We start from the raw sequence: 18,884 nt of genomic DNA on the forward strand, positions 1-18,884 counted from the left end.
ATTATTAACACTTTTCTAGCATCAGCATTTTAACATAAAATTTCACATTAGGAAGCTATAGGTTTGCATGATGATGGCCATTGTGGCAGCTCAGTGACGTGCATTGTGATGCAATACTACAAACGATCCCCAAATTACCACACTTCAAGTCAAAATTAAACCAATATTGCCCATATTTATTTTCTTAATACATAGTCCATGTTTTATTATGAAGATTTAATTTGTGCATGTTATTCTAAAAGGCAAAATATGTATTGTGTTCGTAATCTTTAAACAAAATATTCTAACTTGTTCCACCTTATTTTTTCAATCTCTCCCCTCCAAACACATTTCTTATAGAGACAACTTTTCACAATGTGACCAATGCCCAATCAGTAAAATGAAGTCCTGTTATTTCACTCAGAAATAGGTAATATTTCATAAGTAAAATGGGTTGTGAAAGCCATTTCACGTTGACCTCAAAACTGAGAATTAAATCGCCCCAAAATAGATCTTAAAACAAAAAGGAAAAGCAGGTGAGTGAAAAAGGAAACAGCATAATTTATAGTCAGTAAAGGTGAAATGCCCTGATAATGACAGGGTTCAGTCCAAGTCTGCGAAACCAGCTTAGGAAAAATGATTGTCTCTCCTCAGCCAGTGCCTGGCACGCAGGGGTCACGACCTGGTCATGAATCACTTCAATCAGCTTCTGGCTGGGACAAGAGGGGAGGGGAGTCGTGAGTGCGTTTGATCTTGGTTGGCTAGTCAAGCAGCATGGGTAAGATATCTCTCTGCCTCTTTTGCAGGTCAGGCTCTGTGGGAGCAGGGCTGAGGGCAGGTCAAGAGCACTGGTCTATTTTTCCTCTTCACTAAGTCCCCACACCCATTCTGCAACAGTGTTGAGCTCTTGTAGGATTTAGTGCTGCTCTGGTCGTGTTGCACTAGAAGCAGAGGCATCATGCCTATTCAGCCCCCTTGGATATTTTTTTTTGGACAAGTAAATTTTGACCGCTACTTTTAAAAACTGTATTTGTATCTTTTGATACATTTCACCCGAGTCTAGGGTTGGGGAAGGAGTAACAAAAAGCATGGGGTTCCCTTCTCCCATCCCAGCACTCAAAAACTGCTTTAAAACCCAAACAACATACTTTTATTTAGTCAAAGATACAGAAAAATTATTAAAAAAAATTAACTGAATGAGATCACCCCTCAATTTACAAGAGCAACAGTTTACTTACAACAATGACCTGTAACAACAACTTTTAACAACTACAACCTTGATCAGCTACAATATGCAAAAGCAACAACAACCATCTGGAATGAGGGAAGGGAAGCTCCTTGCAGTGGAGATCTGCCTGGGCTTTACTCTGCTTCACACTCCCCACCAGCCAATCCTGACAGAGGAGTGATTGCAATCATTATTGCAGACACCTGGATATTGAGCAACCTGCATGGAAGAGAGAGGGAGAGAAAAGCAGAAAAACAAAGCAAACCCCCACAATTGCAACAAAGCCAAAGCCATACATCCATGATTTATTTAAACAAATGAACAGTGAAAACAAAACTATAAAAAAATACACTTAAATATGTCCAGGGATGTAACATTTTGATAAGCCAACCTGGTCTCATAGAATCAAGTTTATGTGCAAAATGATTTTCACATTGCTCAATGTAGGTATTGTGGAAGTTTCCTGATGAAATGAACACTACAGTAGCAAAAACAACTACTTTTATTCACATTCAAATCACAAGTACACCAGCAGATTATCAATTCATTAACACTTTTCGCCTTGTTACTCACACATTGCTATCTTATGACATTAATGCTCACTTTTATTATTCAAATTTGCATTCTTGTATTCTTAAGACGATACATAACCAACTACATTTACAAGTTTATTCGAATGCAAGGACTGATGCACGAATCCTGGAGACCATACAAGTCGACACGTGATCTGAAAGTGTCACAGATGCACCACAAATTTAGGGTTTTATGTCACATTTGCATTTTATGACATCATCGTTTGTGTTTAATGTTCAGGATAGTGAGGGTTTTGTTGAATTAAACTCAATAGAGCATGAATCTTAAAAACCTATATATTATATTTAAATCACTTTTAATGCCACACAATAGACATTTCACTTTGGAAATCCCGCAATATGTGTAAGCAACCACGTAATTACGTGCCTTATTACACGTTTGGCTGCCATCTGGGGCACCAAAATTAAGTGAAATGGTTTCATAATCAGACAAGGATTTTAAGGTGAATATTAAATGGAGGTTTATTGAGTAAAACATACCTCCCGAACCTAAAATTTTAACCTAAACCCAGAGGTGGGTATTTTAGCCAAAAACTGTACTCAAGTAAAAGTACAATTACTTAAAAAAAATAATGATAATCTCAAGTAGAAGTAAAAGTACTAACATAAATAATTACTTGAGTAAGAGTAAAAAAGTATCCAACTAAAAGAGTACTGAAATAGTGAGGAACTCGTTACTTTCACAAATAACATAATAGATGTTTACTCCGCAATATTCCATTTCATAATACACATTTAACATGTATTACAGAATTATTATTAATGGAAATTCTGTCATCATTCACCATCATGTTGTTTCAAACCCATCTGCCTTTCTTCATGCAACACGGAGATATTAGACAGAATGTTTGCCTGAGTCACTACTTACTTTCAGTGAATTTCTTTTTATATATATTTATATATTGAAAGTGAATGATGACCGAGACTGTCAGTCCCTAACATTCTGTTAAACACATTTTGTGTTCCACATAATACAAAGGGTCACACGGGTTTGGAACAACATGAGGGTAGGGAAACGATGACACAATATTAAATTATGGTTGAGCTATCACTTTAAAGAGATTGTTCACCCAAAACTTTGTATTCTTTCATCATTTACTCACTCTCATGCCATCCCAGATATGGATGATTTCCTTTCTTCTGCAGAACACAAATTAAGATATTTAGAAGATTATTAGTTATGCAGGCCAAAATGTTGATTTTCCAAAAAGCACATGAAGGCAGCATAAAAGTAATCATAAGACTCTAGTAGTTAAATCAATATCTTCAGAAGTGAAATTTACATTTACATTTTATGCATTTGGCAGACGCTTTTATCCAAAGCACTTACACTTATTACAGCAACAATCCCCCTGGAGCAACCTGGAGTTAAGTGCCTTGCTCAAGGACACAATGGTGGTGGCTGTGGGGATCAAACCAGCAACCTTCTGATTAACAGTTATGTACTTTAGTCCACTACACCACCACCACTCCAGTGAATTTAGGTGATTTTAGCAAATGATAGGTGTGGGTGAGAAACAGATCAATATTTTCATTTTTTGAAAGACATTCTTCTCGCTGCCCAGCAGGGGGCGATATGCATAGCAGAATGTGAAAGTGATCTGTTTCTCTGTTTCTCATCCACATCTATCATATCACTTCTGAAGAAACTGATTTAACCACTGGAGTCTTAAGGATTGATTTTATGCTGACTTATGTGATTTTGTTTAGCTTTAAAATGTTGCCACTCATTCACTTATATTGCATGGACCAAAAGAACTGAGAAATTCTTATGAAAATCTTCATTTGAATTCAGCAGATGAAAGAAAGTCATACACATCTGGCATGACATGAAGGTGAGTAAATAATGAGAATTTAAATTTTTGGGTGAACTATCCCTTTAAGGGCTCTAGTAAGACCTGGATGAATTTGTCAATAAGAAGAGAGGTTTGGAAACCTTTCGATTAATTATTATGGTGAAAATGTCCTACAAGAACATGATATATAATGCTGATATTTAAACCAAAGCAAGATTGTGCTTTATTACTGCCTACTTTCGCTGTTTCATAGCTTTTAAAGTCCTGTGTGGATTCTTATTTCAGTGTAGTTACAATTTTCAGTGTCGAAAGTTTAGATCATTAGTTCTGTACAGCAGTACCACGACTCTCTAAATTCAGAGTACGCAGCCTAGTGCATAGAGCACCATCTCCAGTCGTGGAACACTCGCTGTGTCTGAAACTGCCCCCTATCCACTATATAGTGCACTACTTCGAGTGTCTGCCATTTTGTAGAAGTGTCTGAATTCTGAGTGAACCACTTCTTCCCTACTTTTATTCTCTCATTCTTACCTACAACGCACTCTAATTTCAAGTGTACATTTGATGTACACTCGACAATGGCTAATTGCCCACAATCCACCACGGGGAAGATGTATGAGCTGGGAGTTTACTGCTTCCTTCACTCCTGCAATGTTTTATTTCATGCTGACAGTATTAATTAACTTTTTGATAAATCATTGCTTGATTAAAATAACATAAAATACAGAGAGGCAAAACATACAGATACATTTGAAAATGTAATCTTTATTTGACAAATGTGTTAACTCTTTATATTAACACATAGTATATATTAAAAATGACAAAAAGAATGAAGATTTATTGTATTGATATGTTTTTATTAAGAATAACAAGTAAGGTCCAAGTTCATATGTGATGTTTCTGTGACAACCCAGAGCTCAGACACTCTGTTTATACGTCAGCATCCAAATTCACGCACTCATTTTGTACACTCACTGTTGAGATATAGTGCACTCACTGCCATTCACTATATAGGAAACAGCGAATTAATGATTTCGGACTCAGCTACTCTCTTCTCCATACAATCACCTCAGGCAAGCACATCTCTCAAGTGCGTGCCCCATGCCCCTCGTTGTGCATGCGCAAAAATGCTGTCGGTTCACGCTCCAGTTGTCAATCACGCAAACGGCAGAGCAAAAGGCATTTACACTTAACTTGAATGTTTACATGGATTTATACAGTTAATCCACCCTAAGTAGCTGAAATAGTTTCCTGTAAATGTGTTAATACTGCTCATGACATGCGGGACAAAGCGCACTGATATATTAATGGACTGATTTAAAAATGTACACTTAAAAACTGATGTCACAAGAGCCCAGAATCACCCTGAAAAATGATCATCACATTACACAGAAAAGCCTGCGTTAGCATTAGAGCCAATCATTAGTTAGCATTGAGTTGAAGCTGAGATTTTAATATTGAAATATCAGCTTGTCTTGGTGTTAAATGAAGGCATTGCATGATGAACTATTGTTTTTCACTGTGCAGAGCGAAAAGTTTCACTTTGAAGAGTTTGATGTTTGCACGACTTGAGTGAGTCTCTGACAGCATGCGCAGCTGTTTTTTTTAATCTCGTAAAAGTCCCATTCAATAAATTACACATTAACTAAAATTAAACCCAGTAATGTAACGACAGGAATGCCGGCCAATATAAAAAGGTAATAGTTTAAAAAATATAATTAGAAATGTACTTGAGTGAGAGTAAAAAGTACCTACTTTTAAACCTACTCTAAAAGTAATTTGTTCCCCAAAAAGTATATATTAAATGCAGTTGTCCGAGTTTAAAGTACAACACTCTATGAGGTGAGTTAAAGTGCAAGCTACTCGGATTTGGCAGACGCTTTTATCCAAAGCGACTTACAGTGCACTTATTACAGGGACAATCCCCCCGTAGCAACCTGGAGTTAAGTGCCTTGCTCAAGGACACAATGGTGGTGGCTGTGGGGATCGAACCAGTGACCTTCTGATTATCAGTTATGTGCTTTAGCCCATTACACCACCACCACGGCAGATTAAGTGTGTAAATGTAGGTAAGTCTGTAATACAAGAGTTCAAATTTATAGTTTTTCAAATGAAGTGTTTCAATATCATAACATAGCAGTGTGTGATTAATAGTGTGAAAAATAAGTGTTTATAAAGTCATAATCAGCTTTTGTAGTCATGATTTGTGTGACAGTGAATAAAACGCACAGTTGTTATAGCACCTCTAGTGTTAATTTCACCAGGAAACTGCAGTAAACATAGAAGGTGACACGTAAAAGTCAGTTTGCAAAAATTTTGTAATAGCAATTCTATGAGACTACTGTAGGTTGAACTTTAAACTGTCAAAGCTTTTCAGAAAGATTTTCATTTGGAAATCCTGGTCAGTTTAGTTTAGCACTGGCATTAATCTGTGTCCAGGAAGTTGCTCATAAATGTGAGACTCACCTTTGATGACATGTCAAGGCACGGTGCCTTTTATCAATGCACTTGAACAACACACAGTTTACGTCATTGTAATCCAATACACGAACAAGCTCAGAAAATGTGTGCCGTGCTGGAATCAGTGTGTGGTATTTAACACTGAATCTATCTCTTCCATTCACAGTGTCTCTTGACAGTAGAGGCTTTTTAGCTCTGGATATCGTCAAACATTAAGTGGCTGAGAGTAATGGGATACATTCTGGGCATACGGTAGAAGCCCAGCACTTTGAGAGAGGTGAAACGAGGACAGTAAGCGCCGGTCCTCGGCGCTGTTTACATTTACACCACACCTGCTTCCTCTGCACAACTTTAAATATCACAGCACTCCCTCTTAGAGCCCAGAGTAGAATTCTGGGCACTTTTTAATGGCAGTTTCAGATAGAAGGGTAGTCCAATATAAGCACATTCGAGAGATATATGACTGAGACTTAATCTATACCTGGAATCCAAATGAAATAAACCTGTGCAGTTACATTTGTCATGTGCACTGTTCTAAATACCGCAGTGTAATGCACGTTTGATGGATCTAACCAAACCAAAGTAGGAATTTGTATCATACAATTTTTCATCTATTTTGTTTTTGCATAAATTCTGTCATCATTGTACTTTATGACTTATTCTTCCTCTGTGAAACACAAAAGGAAATGTTAGGCAGGATGTTAGCCTCAGTCAATATTTACTTTCATTTCATAGAATATAGATGTAATGACAGTGAATAGAGACTAAAATGTACACTTTATATGGTATCTACAAAAAATGACGACATTACCAAGATCTGACTAAGTTCACTTCCTGTGCACTGTTTGATCATAGCCGGCTGCTTTCAAATGCTCAACTAGGCTAACATTTACCTAACATCTACTTTTGTGTTCCATGAAAAAGAGTTTTGAAACAACATGTGGATGAGAAAATCACAGAATTTTCATTTTTGGGTGAACTAATCTTTTAAGTAAATTACTATAAATGAGATTAAAAAATATGTGCATTGATCTCCTGGGCGGTATTTCTGTGCAGTTAATTTGCTTTTTCAAATCACTGAACTTGGAAAATGATTACTGCTTTATGCCGTTTTCATTGTCTACTCGTATTGGTTCTGCACAAGCACCATAAAATGGACTTAAAATAACTGAGTGGAGAAAAACACATTTTGAGGAATGTGCTGCCACCTAGAGTCAAACACGTTAAATGTCAATGATTTGTTTTTTGCATGTTCAACCAAGTGACACATTGAATATCTTTGAGGCCTTGTCCAGACGGCCATAAAAATCAGATTTTTTGCATATCCAGGGAGGTGGTTTCAAATGCGATTGAAATCAGATTTTTTCAGATGCGTCTCAGTCTGGATGTTCTGGCTGTTTTTTTTTTTTTTTTAATTATTTACATTTTTTTATTAACAGAACATAATATACAACATTATACAAATATATACAGAAAATACCGGAGTGTACAAAATGTTAATTCCTTAATCAAAAAGATAACCACGAAAAATACTACAAGTCTTTTTTGCTTTTTTGTTGACAATATTCTCCAAACAGGTGCTGTAGTTCTTGATCTCCTGGAGAAAATGAATGAAATTTGGCTTGGACCCTGACCAATTCTTTTTATGTATGTGGAACTTCCCCAAAATAATAAAAATTTGCACCAGAAAAATAAAGTTATTATTGTTATTTTCATTGGAATAATATATACATATATAAAAATTATCTAGTTTGAATATAGATTTGGTTTTCTTTCTGATAAAAATGTCCATATCCACCCAAAAACTCTTAACGCGACACACAACGATGACGTCAAAAATCAGTGACTGCAGCACGGAACATCACAATCACCAGTTCTGCAGAATTTCTGTACCGTGACTGGACATGGCGCTTATTTGGAAAGCGAGATGATGCACCTACATTTTTCCCGCATCTGCTTTGAAAGCGTCGTCACGTGGGTACGCCTTCGTCGTTACCAAAGCAACCCATACAGATTGGTTGGTTATGTCTGAATGCGCAAATCCTATTTGATTACTTGCAATTAATAGTGCAGACAGCCTGCCTGAAAAGATCTGATTTGATAAAAAATCGATTTGCCTGCAATCTGAACATAGCCTTTGATTCAATAAAATAAAGCACTTTTTGATAAAAAATTACTCAAGTCTTTAAGATGGATTTTAACACTGTTAGCACTGTTATAATTAGCATTCTGTAACGTGCAAAGGGGCACAGTAATAATAGAATGAAGAAACTGCTTTTACTGGCAAAGACTTTCTCAACAGAATTACTGGGAATGACATCAAGAAACTCGTCAATGGTCATTATCAAACAGCTTGCTATTAAAGGGCATCACGTGGCTTTTAGGAATACGAGAAATCAAAAGTGAAATGAACTCCTTTCCCCACATAGAAATAGCCTCAATGTCATCTCACATCTAAATGTATATATGACTGTCTGTCAAATGTAAAAAGGCCCGTGGTTTAGAGTGGAGTGGTTTGGGAAAACAATTGTTTAATTAATTAATCAGACTGGTAAAAAATTATCAAAGCAGAACATTCCTCTTTTTGCAGGGCAACTGGACAGTTTATTTTAAATAATGTTTATTTTTATTAAACCATTACAAAATATGAAATTGTAAATTAATAACATGTTTAATAAACATCACTGAACATTTAAATTGTAATAATTGTGCATTTTAATTACATTTATTAATAGTATTTTTACAATATAATGGAAGAAAAATTGTGAATAAGTACATAATTAATGTGACAAAATTTTGGGAATTAAATAAAGAAGCATGGAGCTAAATTAATGATTATCTGCTGATCTGCTGATCTGCTATTAGCTGCTGATAGACTCATTTAACACAGTGATGATAAACTGTGTGACTATGCCATTTAATCTCAATATGCAGTACCGTACAGTATATAAACATTTTAAAAGGAATATTTCGGGTTCATTACAAGTTTAGCTCAATAGACATAATTTGTGGCACAATGTTGATTACAACAAAAAATTATAATTTCGACTCGTCCATCCTTTTCTTTAAAAAAAGAGAGCAAAAAATCAAAGTTGCAGTGAGACACTTACAATGGAAGTGAATGGGGCAAATTTAGGGGGGCTTAAAGGCAGAAATGTGAAGCTTATAATTTAATAAAAGCACTTACATTAATTCTTCTATTAAAACTTGTGTATTATTTGATCTGTAAAGTTGTTTAAATTGTAATGTTTACAGTCATTTTAAGATTTTACGTTTTGTTGACATCACATCGTCATGTAAAATTGCTCTATCTTTACACAAAAAAAAGGTTAGTATGCAATTTTATCAAATTAAAATTATGTTAACACACATATTGTTTATGTCTTGTGGCTATACTTTTGAAATAGTGAGCATTTTAACATTTGCGGATTCCATTCACTTTTATTGTAATTGCCTCACTTTAATCTAAATTAATTTTTTTTAATCCCCTTTTCTCTACATTTTTAATACCCAATTCCCACTACTTAGTAGGTCCTCTTGGTGGTGCGGTTACTCACCTCAATCCGAGTGGCGGAGGACAAGTCTCTGTTGCCTCCGCTTCTGAGACAGTCAATCCGTGCCTCTTACCACGTGGCACGTTGTGCATGACAATGTGGAGACTCTGCATAGAGGCTCATGCTACTCTCCTCGATCCATGCCCAATTTAACATGCACCCCATTGAGAGTGAGAACCGCTAATCGTGACCACGAGGAGGCTGCCACATGTGACTCTACCCTCCCTAGCAACCGGGCCAATTTGGTTGCTTAGGACAGTGTTGCCCAACCACTGTGGTTGGGATAGTGGTGTGCCATAGAATTTTTTAGTTGTAAAACTTTAGTTTAGTGTGCAGTGGAAGAAAAAAGTTGGGAAACACTGGCTTAGGAGACCTGCTGGAGTCACTCAGCACACCCTGAACTCATGACTCCAGGGGTGGTAGTCAGCATCAATACTTGCTGAAAAAATGAGGGGCAAGTAAAACATTTTTTTTTTTGGTAATCAATATTATACCACACATGTTTTCAACTGAGATTAACTTGTATAGAACCCAGAATATTCCTAAAACAGAATTTATGATAATCTCCTGCTGAGAAGCCTGCAGATCATTCAGCCGGCTGATTGTGCTCAGTATACATGTTTTAAGACACAGTGTATCATGTGATTAGGGAAGTCACCTCTGCTGTATTATAGACAAAATAGAATATACTTTCAGCTGGTTTATAATCACACCAAAGAAATAAAGGCCAATGTAGTTTATTTTAGAGCCAGACAGCTACAGCACTATCATTTGTTTTAGATTTAAAATTCAGTGCAAATGCACTGACAAAGATCTTGATTAATCCTTGAATATCTGAAAGTGGATAACTTGTTTTTGTTGTTAAAGGCTTTTACCAATGATTGAAGTGCTGTCTCTTCTTAAATTAATAATATAAATAAAATAATTATTATAACTTATTTTAAAGAGATAGTTCACACAAAAATGAAAATTCTCTCATTTACTAACGTTCATGTCATCCCAGATGTGTATGACTTTCTTACTTCTGAAGATCACAAAGATTTTTAGAATAATATTTCAGCTCTGTAGGTCCACACAATGAAAGTGAATGGTGACCAGACCTCTGAAGCTCCAAAAATCTTAATAAAGGCAGAATAAAAGTAATCCATACGACTCCATTGGTTAAATCTGTCTTCTTAAGCAATGCACACTGGGTGAGAAACAGATCAATATTTCAATCCTTTTTTTATTAATCTCCACTTTCACTTTCAGAATGTGCAAGTAATAGTGGATATTTACAGGAAAAAAACGCCTTAAATAATGATCTGTTTCTCACCAACTACTATTATATCACTTCTAGTGCTGCACGATTAATCGTTAAAAGATAAAGAACTCGATTCAGACACCCACGTGATCTAATTTCTAAATGACAATGATTCTGCAATGTATATTAACGTTCCAGTGGCATGCATTTATAAGGCAGTCAAATTTAAATTTGAAATTCACTTCAAGACGCATATTTAAATGTTGATAAACTTTATATGGCATCTAAAAAAACACAGCGCTCCTGTTTGATCACAGCTGGCTGCTTTCGAGCGCTCACATGCGTGTCTGCACGTGCGCTTCTGTCTTGTGATGAATGCAGCACGCCTGCATGAAAAACTGCACTGCTTTTAATAAAACCTCTTTAGCTGATATTAATGTAAACATAGCTGTTAATGAATTACTAGTGTAAGCAGACAAGATTAAAGCTGCTCTGTCTTGACGAGATATTAAAGCAAACACAGCCGTTAATATATTAGCAGACATGACAAATATTTCAAAATGTTAGATTTGTGTGATGTCTAAATGTATATAAGCTGCATGATGTCTGTTGTAGGCATTCAGACATTCTTACTGCATCAAATCTGTATTAATGTAGATCTAATAATCACACAGTTACTCTGTTTTCTGTTTAATTACTGGCTCTTGAATAATTCCTGTACAAGCTTGAAGCAAGTTTTACAAGAGAAACACTGAAGACCTCGTTGTTTTAATTTAAATTGTTAATATTAATATTTAACCCTAATAATTTAACCTTTGGTAAAATAACAGTATATTAGTATATTTGTATAGTATAGTTTTAGTATTAGTATATTTGCTTACAAGTGCAATATCAAGTTAACATAGAACTGTTAATGAAACTTTTTCCTGCTCGTTTTGCTTTTTAATTGCATATTTTGCATAGACTGAAGCAGAGAACAATTTGTAAGAACCTCTAGTAAATTATATGTTACTTTGTTTAATACCCTTATGTCCAGGTTTTGTAAATCACTGAAATAAGCCTTTTTCTTCAGAATCGTGATCTTTATTCTAAGCAAAACAAATGTGATTCTCAATTTATCCAGAATCATGCAGCTCTAATCGCTTCTGAAGTTAGATTTAAACACTGGAGTCATATGGATTAATTTTACTGTGGCATAATGTATTTTTTTGAGCTTCAAATGTCTGGTCACCATTTATTTGCATTGTATGGACCAACAGAGCTAAAATATTCTTCTGAAAATATTCATTTGTGTTCTGCAAAAGAGTCATACACATCTGGAAAGGCATGAGGGTGAGACATTCACGAGATAATTTTAATTTTTGAGTGAACTATCCCTTTAAAGCTGCTGTTTTTGTGATTGGAACATTTAAAGTAATTTTACAATAATTAACTTAAGAAACCATTTGGAAGAAGATCTTTTGTGACACTCAATATTCTCATGATCTTCTCAATTGTTCTGGCCATCACATGATCTACCGGACCCTCCACAATTACCTCAGTGTCCTGTCTTCGAGCACTGCTTCACAGAGGAGCCCAGTCTATCCGCAAGAAGGAACGGGCTAAGGTGGCAGAACTGGGATAAAGTGAAAACTTTAAGTAAGAGCAATTCCTTATTAGGTCTTTTTTCTATGTAGTTGTAAAGACAATCACAACTTGTAAAGCAATCTGTATATAACAAAAATGGCAAAAGATTGACTCTATGTACAACATTGTAGATTTACCTGTGAAGAGCTGCACAGATTTGGGTCTGGAGCATCTAAAATTGTGACACTGAAATCAGCAGAGAAACGGGTGTTCTGGAGAATGGCGGCCATGTCTGCATCCACCTCCACTGGAACATTTGTCTGCACATCACACAATCAGCAGAAATGACTACGGAGAATTGTCATAACTATTTTAAATCAAGCAGAAAGTGATTCTCCAAAACTCACAAAAAAGTAAAAAATGGCAACTATCAAATATATTAAGAATTTTATGAACAAGCAGATATATTAAGTTTGGAGCTAATGTAATGTACCTTGAAGAAATGAGAGGCATCAAACTCAAAACAGTCAGCGCAGTCAGGCACTGTGCCTTTATATGTGACCAATGCTTTGGTTTTGATGATGTTTTGAGGCAGTTTAAAAATCCGATAGGTTCCAGATGCATATTTAACATCACCTATAGCGAGACATCATCGGTCAATGCACAACTATGTAACATCTGCCTCATCAAATATGGTATATATACAGTATATGGAACACAAAGAAATGTAGTTCAGCTCAAATACAGAATACTGTTACCAAACACAAAATTAGAGAGAAATGAGATGGCAAATGGCCAAGCTACAACAACAAAGCAAACAACTATACAGCAGTTATATGTTTTTTTCCAATTTGATTGTTTCAATCCTTCAACAGATAAATAAATAGGTTACCTGTCTTTCTTTGAAGTTCTGGGTTGTGAACCACAATGTGACTGCCTGCAACCAGATGGGGAGTGCTGAAGCCTTTGTCCTTCATCAGAGTAATGAGGTCTTGCCAGTAGAGGGCGCCAGCCATTCCCTCACCTGATATGAACATGTATTCGATTGGTGGTACTTATATCATCCTTAGTTAAGCCCAAATCTAATGCATGCTTGCATGGTCGTTACATTTCATATGTATTCATAATTTAGAAATTTCAAAGACAACATTTGTATTACAAATCATTTGGAAAAAATACCTCTAAATGACATTCACTGAATTAAAGGGAAAAAATACTTTTTATTAAGTTTAATTAAGTAAAGAATTTCACTGCAAATCCGATTGTTATCAAGTGTTTTGTCTTGTTTTCCATTTAAAATTGTCTAAAAATCCTTAAAACAAATACAATTACTTGAGAAGCAACATATAAGATATTTAGACTTGCTTTAAGAGGATGAATCTTAAATATACGTGTATTTTGTATATACGTGTTCAATTAATTTCCCGCGACAATGTGTTCATCAGCCGGGTGCAGTTTCAATCTCTCCCCCTTAGATCGGGACATTTGCACAACTCATAGAAGAGGTGCTGACCGCACATAAAAATGCCAGTTTTAGAGTTTGTAGTTATTTACATGATCTGCTTCCATATTATTTGAACTTTAATAAAGCTATAACGCAATAAATATAACAGCATTTAAGATGTAACACCATTTACATGATCTGCTTCCGTATTATTTGAACTTTAATAAAGCTATAACGCAATAAATATAACTGCATTTAAGATGTAACACTGGGGTGTTTCCTTTAAAAAACTCAGACTCTGCTTATTCCACAATGAGAGTGCTTCTGTATTTAACATTTTTGTATAATTCCCTTGTACTTTGTGATCTACTTAAACTGAAGCTGTTTGGAAAGTTTAGAGTGCATCTGGACTGTGAGCTGTGTCATTTTTCCTCTGCTCAGTCAGTCGTGAACTGCAGTGCTGCTCTCACACATCATCATTACTGTTTAATGTGATCCCATATAACGTTAAATGAGATCAAAGACTATTCGACAATGACAATTTTTGTCTGCAATTTTTTATTGTTGACGTTGGCGATAACATCGACTAATTGTTTCAGCCCTAAATCCATATAAATGATGCAATCCAAAGAGTGTATGAACAGCAGTGAAACACTTTCTTAAGATGTGTAACATTCATGAGAGCAGCCAGCAAAGTGAGTTTGAAGTAAGTTTGGAGCAACAGAAATAGAAATATATTCTGTAAATTGTGTGAATTAACATTAGAACTTTTAGCTTTATGCTAACTTAAAACGGTATTTCTGCCATTTTTCATGCACTGGTTACCAGGCACGATCATATTTTTTTTTTTATCAAGAAAATTCTCGTTAGATCATAATTTATTTTCTCTACTTAAACCTTTGATATTAGTGCAAAAATCATATGATTTTTATTGTTTTTCTGTAAAAATATCTAAAAACAATCCATTTGCTTTATCTTGCTTTAGAAACAACACTGCATATGATATTTAGGTTTTTCAGAGAATGTATTTTTAACATGTGTATTTTGTCTTACTGTTACTGGCAGAGTTTTTATAGTCAAAACAAGTAAAGAAAATCTGCCAGTGCTGAAGAAGTAATCCAAAGTATTTAGAATACATTACTGCCCTTTAGAACTCTAATGGAATACATTACAAATGACATTTTAGAGCATGTATTCTGTAATGGAATACATTTCAAAAGTAACTCTCCCAACCCTGGATGCAATGCATTATTTTGATGAAGTTTTGTTGCCATTTTTTCAGAACAGCAGCCTTCAACACCATAAAGGAATGCAGTGTAGTTCTAAAGTTTTAAAATGTAACAAATGAAGGAATGTTAGAATAAAAACAATTGTATATAAATAAATATATCAATGTTTACCCCACAGAACTGGATCTTCCTTGAAAGAGTCTGGAACTACTTTGCTTGCATACATGTCACTATAGTATAACTCCCCACCCTCCTATGAGATATGCAAAATGTAAGAATTAGCAAAGGTTTTCGTTGTTAAATAATACAATTATGGGATTAAAATGATCAGTTGCTATGTTGTAGATATATCTTACCTTTAGAACTCTGTAAGCTTCGCTTATCACAGTTCTCTTATCTGGGCACAGACATAATACACAATTTGACCTAGAAAAAATAAATATTGGCCTTTTTACAGATTAGTGGTCTACAAATATAATATCTATTATGGAAAACATATAAAAATGACCTAAGAAAAGAACATATGAAGAACATACACAACTACATCCAATGAGTTGTCCTGTATTCCTGCATCACTGAGCTGCTCCATGTAGCCTTTCACAAACATGGTGTTTGGTTTTGAGTATCCAAACTTCTCCTGATGGTACTGGACATATTTTTGTGAGGCAACTATCTAATTATGGAGCAAACAAAGAGGTTATTGACATGTGGTAGTTTAAATATATAAAGTTTTGTTGCACTTTTATGTTGATTTACCTGATTATCATCAGGTGTGGCCACATTTGTAATGTTTTAATGCAAAATACTGTATGACATCTTCTTACAAGTATATATATATATATATATATATATATATATATATATATATATATATATATATATATATTACTTTTAATCTACTAGTTAGACAAATATGATTGCACAACTTTGTTCTGGCTAATATGCTCTGACATATTTACTCTCAAGCTTGGTTAAAATGTTGGAAATATGATGAAGTACCATCTCGTCTGTCATATCCAATCCAATGACATGACCCCTCTCCCCCACCAGTTTGCTGAGGACATAGCAGTCTCTGCCTGATCCACTGCCCAGATCAAGAACCTTACATCCTTCCAACTTCTCCGGTACAACCAGACCACAACCAAAATACCTGCAGAATAGGTTGTATACACTTAACTGAATGCATCCCTTCAAAATAATGTGCTACAGAAACAAATAAGACAAAAATGATGTCTGTGACACAATCTTCCTGACATTTACCTTTTACAAACCTCTGGGTGGACTTGTTTTAGGGCTTCACATGCGCTCTTGGGTAGCGGCCTGGAGGGCATGACACACGCAGCATTGGTCTGCAGGTCATCTGACGTTTCCAGACGAGAGCCATAATAATTCTACAAGAAATAACAAGACGGAACTGCAAAGCAATTTTGGGATGGACAAACAAAGAAACAAGGCAGCATAACGACCACAACAGAAATCAAGTGTCTCGAGACACGTTTCTAAAACTTTTTATAAAAAAAGTTATTTTTAACATGACACGTCGTCATGAAAATTAGATGCGGTGCAGTGGTCAAATACGTTCGTCTAGCACTAATTTACATAGAAAAACACTGTAAAACAGGTAACGTTGCTTGATTAAAATGGAAGCGCTCTTGTTTGTCGCGTCGCTGCCAGTGTTACTCCTGTTATCTTCGGGTCATTTTTTTATCAGTTTAAGAGTTAAAAACAGTGAAACGTCCAGAAGTACAGAAACGTTCACTGGGAGTACATCTAATACGTCTAATACACTGCACACAACAGGGTTTCAGCTAAATATTTATAATGTTGATGATGTAGATTTTTTAGAAAATCGTTTATGAAATATGATCCGCACAGCTTTATAGGGTAAGTATTTGCAGATATTATACACAGACCTGCTTACTGCCAAAACTGTGTGTAGTACACACACACACACACACACACACACACACACACACGCGCGCGCGCGTTAGTGCTGCTATCCTTATGAGGACTCTCCATACACGTAATGATTTTTATACTGTACTAACTATAGATTCTATCCCCTAAATCTAACCTACACAAAAAACTTTCTGCATTTTTACATTAAAAAAAAAAAAACATAGTTTAGCATGTTTTTTAAGCAATTTGAATTATGGGGACACTATAAATGTGCTAAATGTCCATAAACCATATTTATAGCATAATACCCTTGTAATTACCAGTTTGTGACATAAAAAATGGCCTCATAAACCACCCAAACCCGCCCGCCCACACAAACACACACAAGTTCAACTGCACAATATTGATTTGACAACGCTGACAATGTATTTTGTGTACAATAATATGTATTGCAATATATCTATGGTTGTAATGTTGCATGATATAAACCATGATTGTTTTTCCTTCAGACGAGTATCCGATTATTTTAAGTAGGCTACTGTAAATCCTTACTGTATATGTATTGTACATGGTGTAGTACCACAACTCACAATTAGGTGCATGGTGTAGTACCACAACTCACAATTAGGCCATTCCGGTTCAAATGCTACCATGATAGAAGCCTTTATAAATGTGAAAACATGTAGGTAAGCCAATGCAATTGTCAAGTTTACAATTTATAGATAGGCCTAAGTGCTGTAAATTTACCGAAAATCTATTGAACTCAACTGTAATTTTTGACCCCAACATCACGTGTCATTATTTTTAAAAATAACAGAAGCGTTAAAGAGTGTTGAAACTACTTACCTTAACGTTGTCGTGTACCGCTGAAGACATGTGTGACGCGTGTGGTTTACCCTGTTGAACAGCCCAGAGCCATATATAGAGAGTTGCGACAACTCCATTGACTCCAATGGAACGTTTTTTTACAGCAATGGCGGCTCGTGGAGCCTCTCAATAGTTCCCGGAAGTAGCAGCAAACACCGTAGAGATGCATCAGAACAAACCGTTTGCGACGCACTTTTAAAAGGTGAGACGTTTAAAGAATAATATTATCTTATTCTGTATATTATCAGTACATCTAAATAAAAATAACTTGTAAATTAAAACCTTATAGTTGAGTTATTAAATTAGGAGATAAGGGATGTTATCGGATAACTAACAGATTAGGCAAGGATTGGAGCTGGATAAAGTTAGTAACGAACACCCTATTAATTGTAAAATCTTTGCAAATACCTCACACATTTTTTTGTTGTTGTACTTTTTATTTATATTTAGATTGCTCCTGCTGACTTGAGCCAACAATTTTTTTCTCCTCTCCATGTCAGTGGGGAAGCCATACATTCGCACACCTTTCTCTGAGCGATTGGAGCATCCCCATGCAGCACAGCAAACCATGGTGAAGACTATGCAACGACAACATGAAAGAAAGGACACATACAAAATGCTTGGCATGCTATTTATTAGAAATGTATTCATGAATTGCTGTAAATAGTTATTGCATTTATTTGAATAAAAATACAAAAAAAGTAATATCGTAATATATTATTACAATTTAAAATAACTGTTTTCTATTTTAATGTATTTTAAAATGTAATTTACTCCTGTGATGCCAAGCTGAATTTTCAGCCTCATTACTTTTGAACGGCAGTTTATATACGAGTATGCGTAAGTTGTTTTAAAGCTGAAAATATTGTGTATATGAATAAGTATTGTAAGAATTATACATTAGATATATAATATTTATAATACATAAATAATTATATTACTATATATAGAATTGTAAGAATTGTAAACAATAAGCTTCATTTCACTAAATTTTACATTATGTAACTATAGTTAAGTTCATTGACC

General features: G+C 35.2%; 1 protein-coding gene and 1 long non-coding RNA gene across 3 annotated transcripts; one reads left to right on the forward strand and one right to left on the reverse strand.

The window, feature by feature from the left end:
• Positions 1–227: 227 nt before the first annotated feature.
• On the reverse strand, positions 228–17,944 carry LOC127630301 (arsenite methyltransferase-like). Of its 2 annotated transcripts, XM_052107812.1 has the most exons (11): positions 17,838–17,944; positions 16,353–16,483; positions 16,092–16,242; positions 15,629–15,765; positions 15,449–15,518; positions 15,264–15,345; positions 13,312–13,443; positions 12,913–13,055; positions 12,617–12,739; positions 12,390–12,468; positions 228–1,426 (listed from the first exon to the last, which is right to left on the reverse strand). In XM_052107812.1, the coding sequence occupies exons 1-10, from the start codon at positions 17,865–17,867 to the stop codon at positions 12,391–12,393; spliced, it is 1,077 nt and encodes a 358-aa protein (XP_051963772.1). In that variant the 5' UTR covers positions 17,868–17,944; the 3' UTR covers positions 228–1,426; position 12,390. The 2 variants fall into 2 exon arrangements, with proteins under 2 accessions (XP_051963772.1, XP_051963771.1); XM_052107811.1 differs by lacking the exon at positions 228–1,426 and having other exon boundaries at positions 8,652–12,468.
• On the forward strand, positions 17,497–18,477 carry LOC127630303 (uncharacterized). Its single transcript, XR_007968845.1, has 3 exons — positions 17,497–17,677; positions 17,963–18,060; positions 18,309–18,477. It is a non-coding gene; the product is annotated as an uncharacterized LOC127630303 (long non-coding RNA).
• Positions 18,478–18,884: the final 407 nt, after the last annotated feature.

Source organism: Xyrauchen texanus, chromosome 36 (genome assembly GCF_025860055.1).
Source record: "Xyrauchen texanus isolate HMW12.3.18 chromosome 36, RBS_HiC_50CHRs, whole genome shotgun sequence".
Lineage (NCBI taxonomy): Eukaryota > Metazoa > Chordata > Actinopteri > Cypriniformes > Catostomidae > Xyrauchen > Xyrauchen texanus.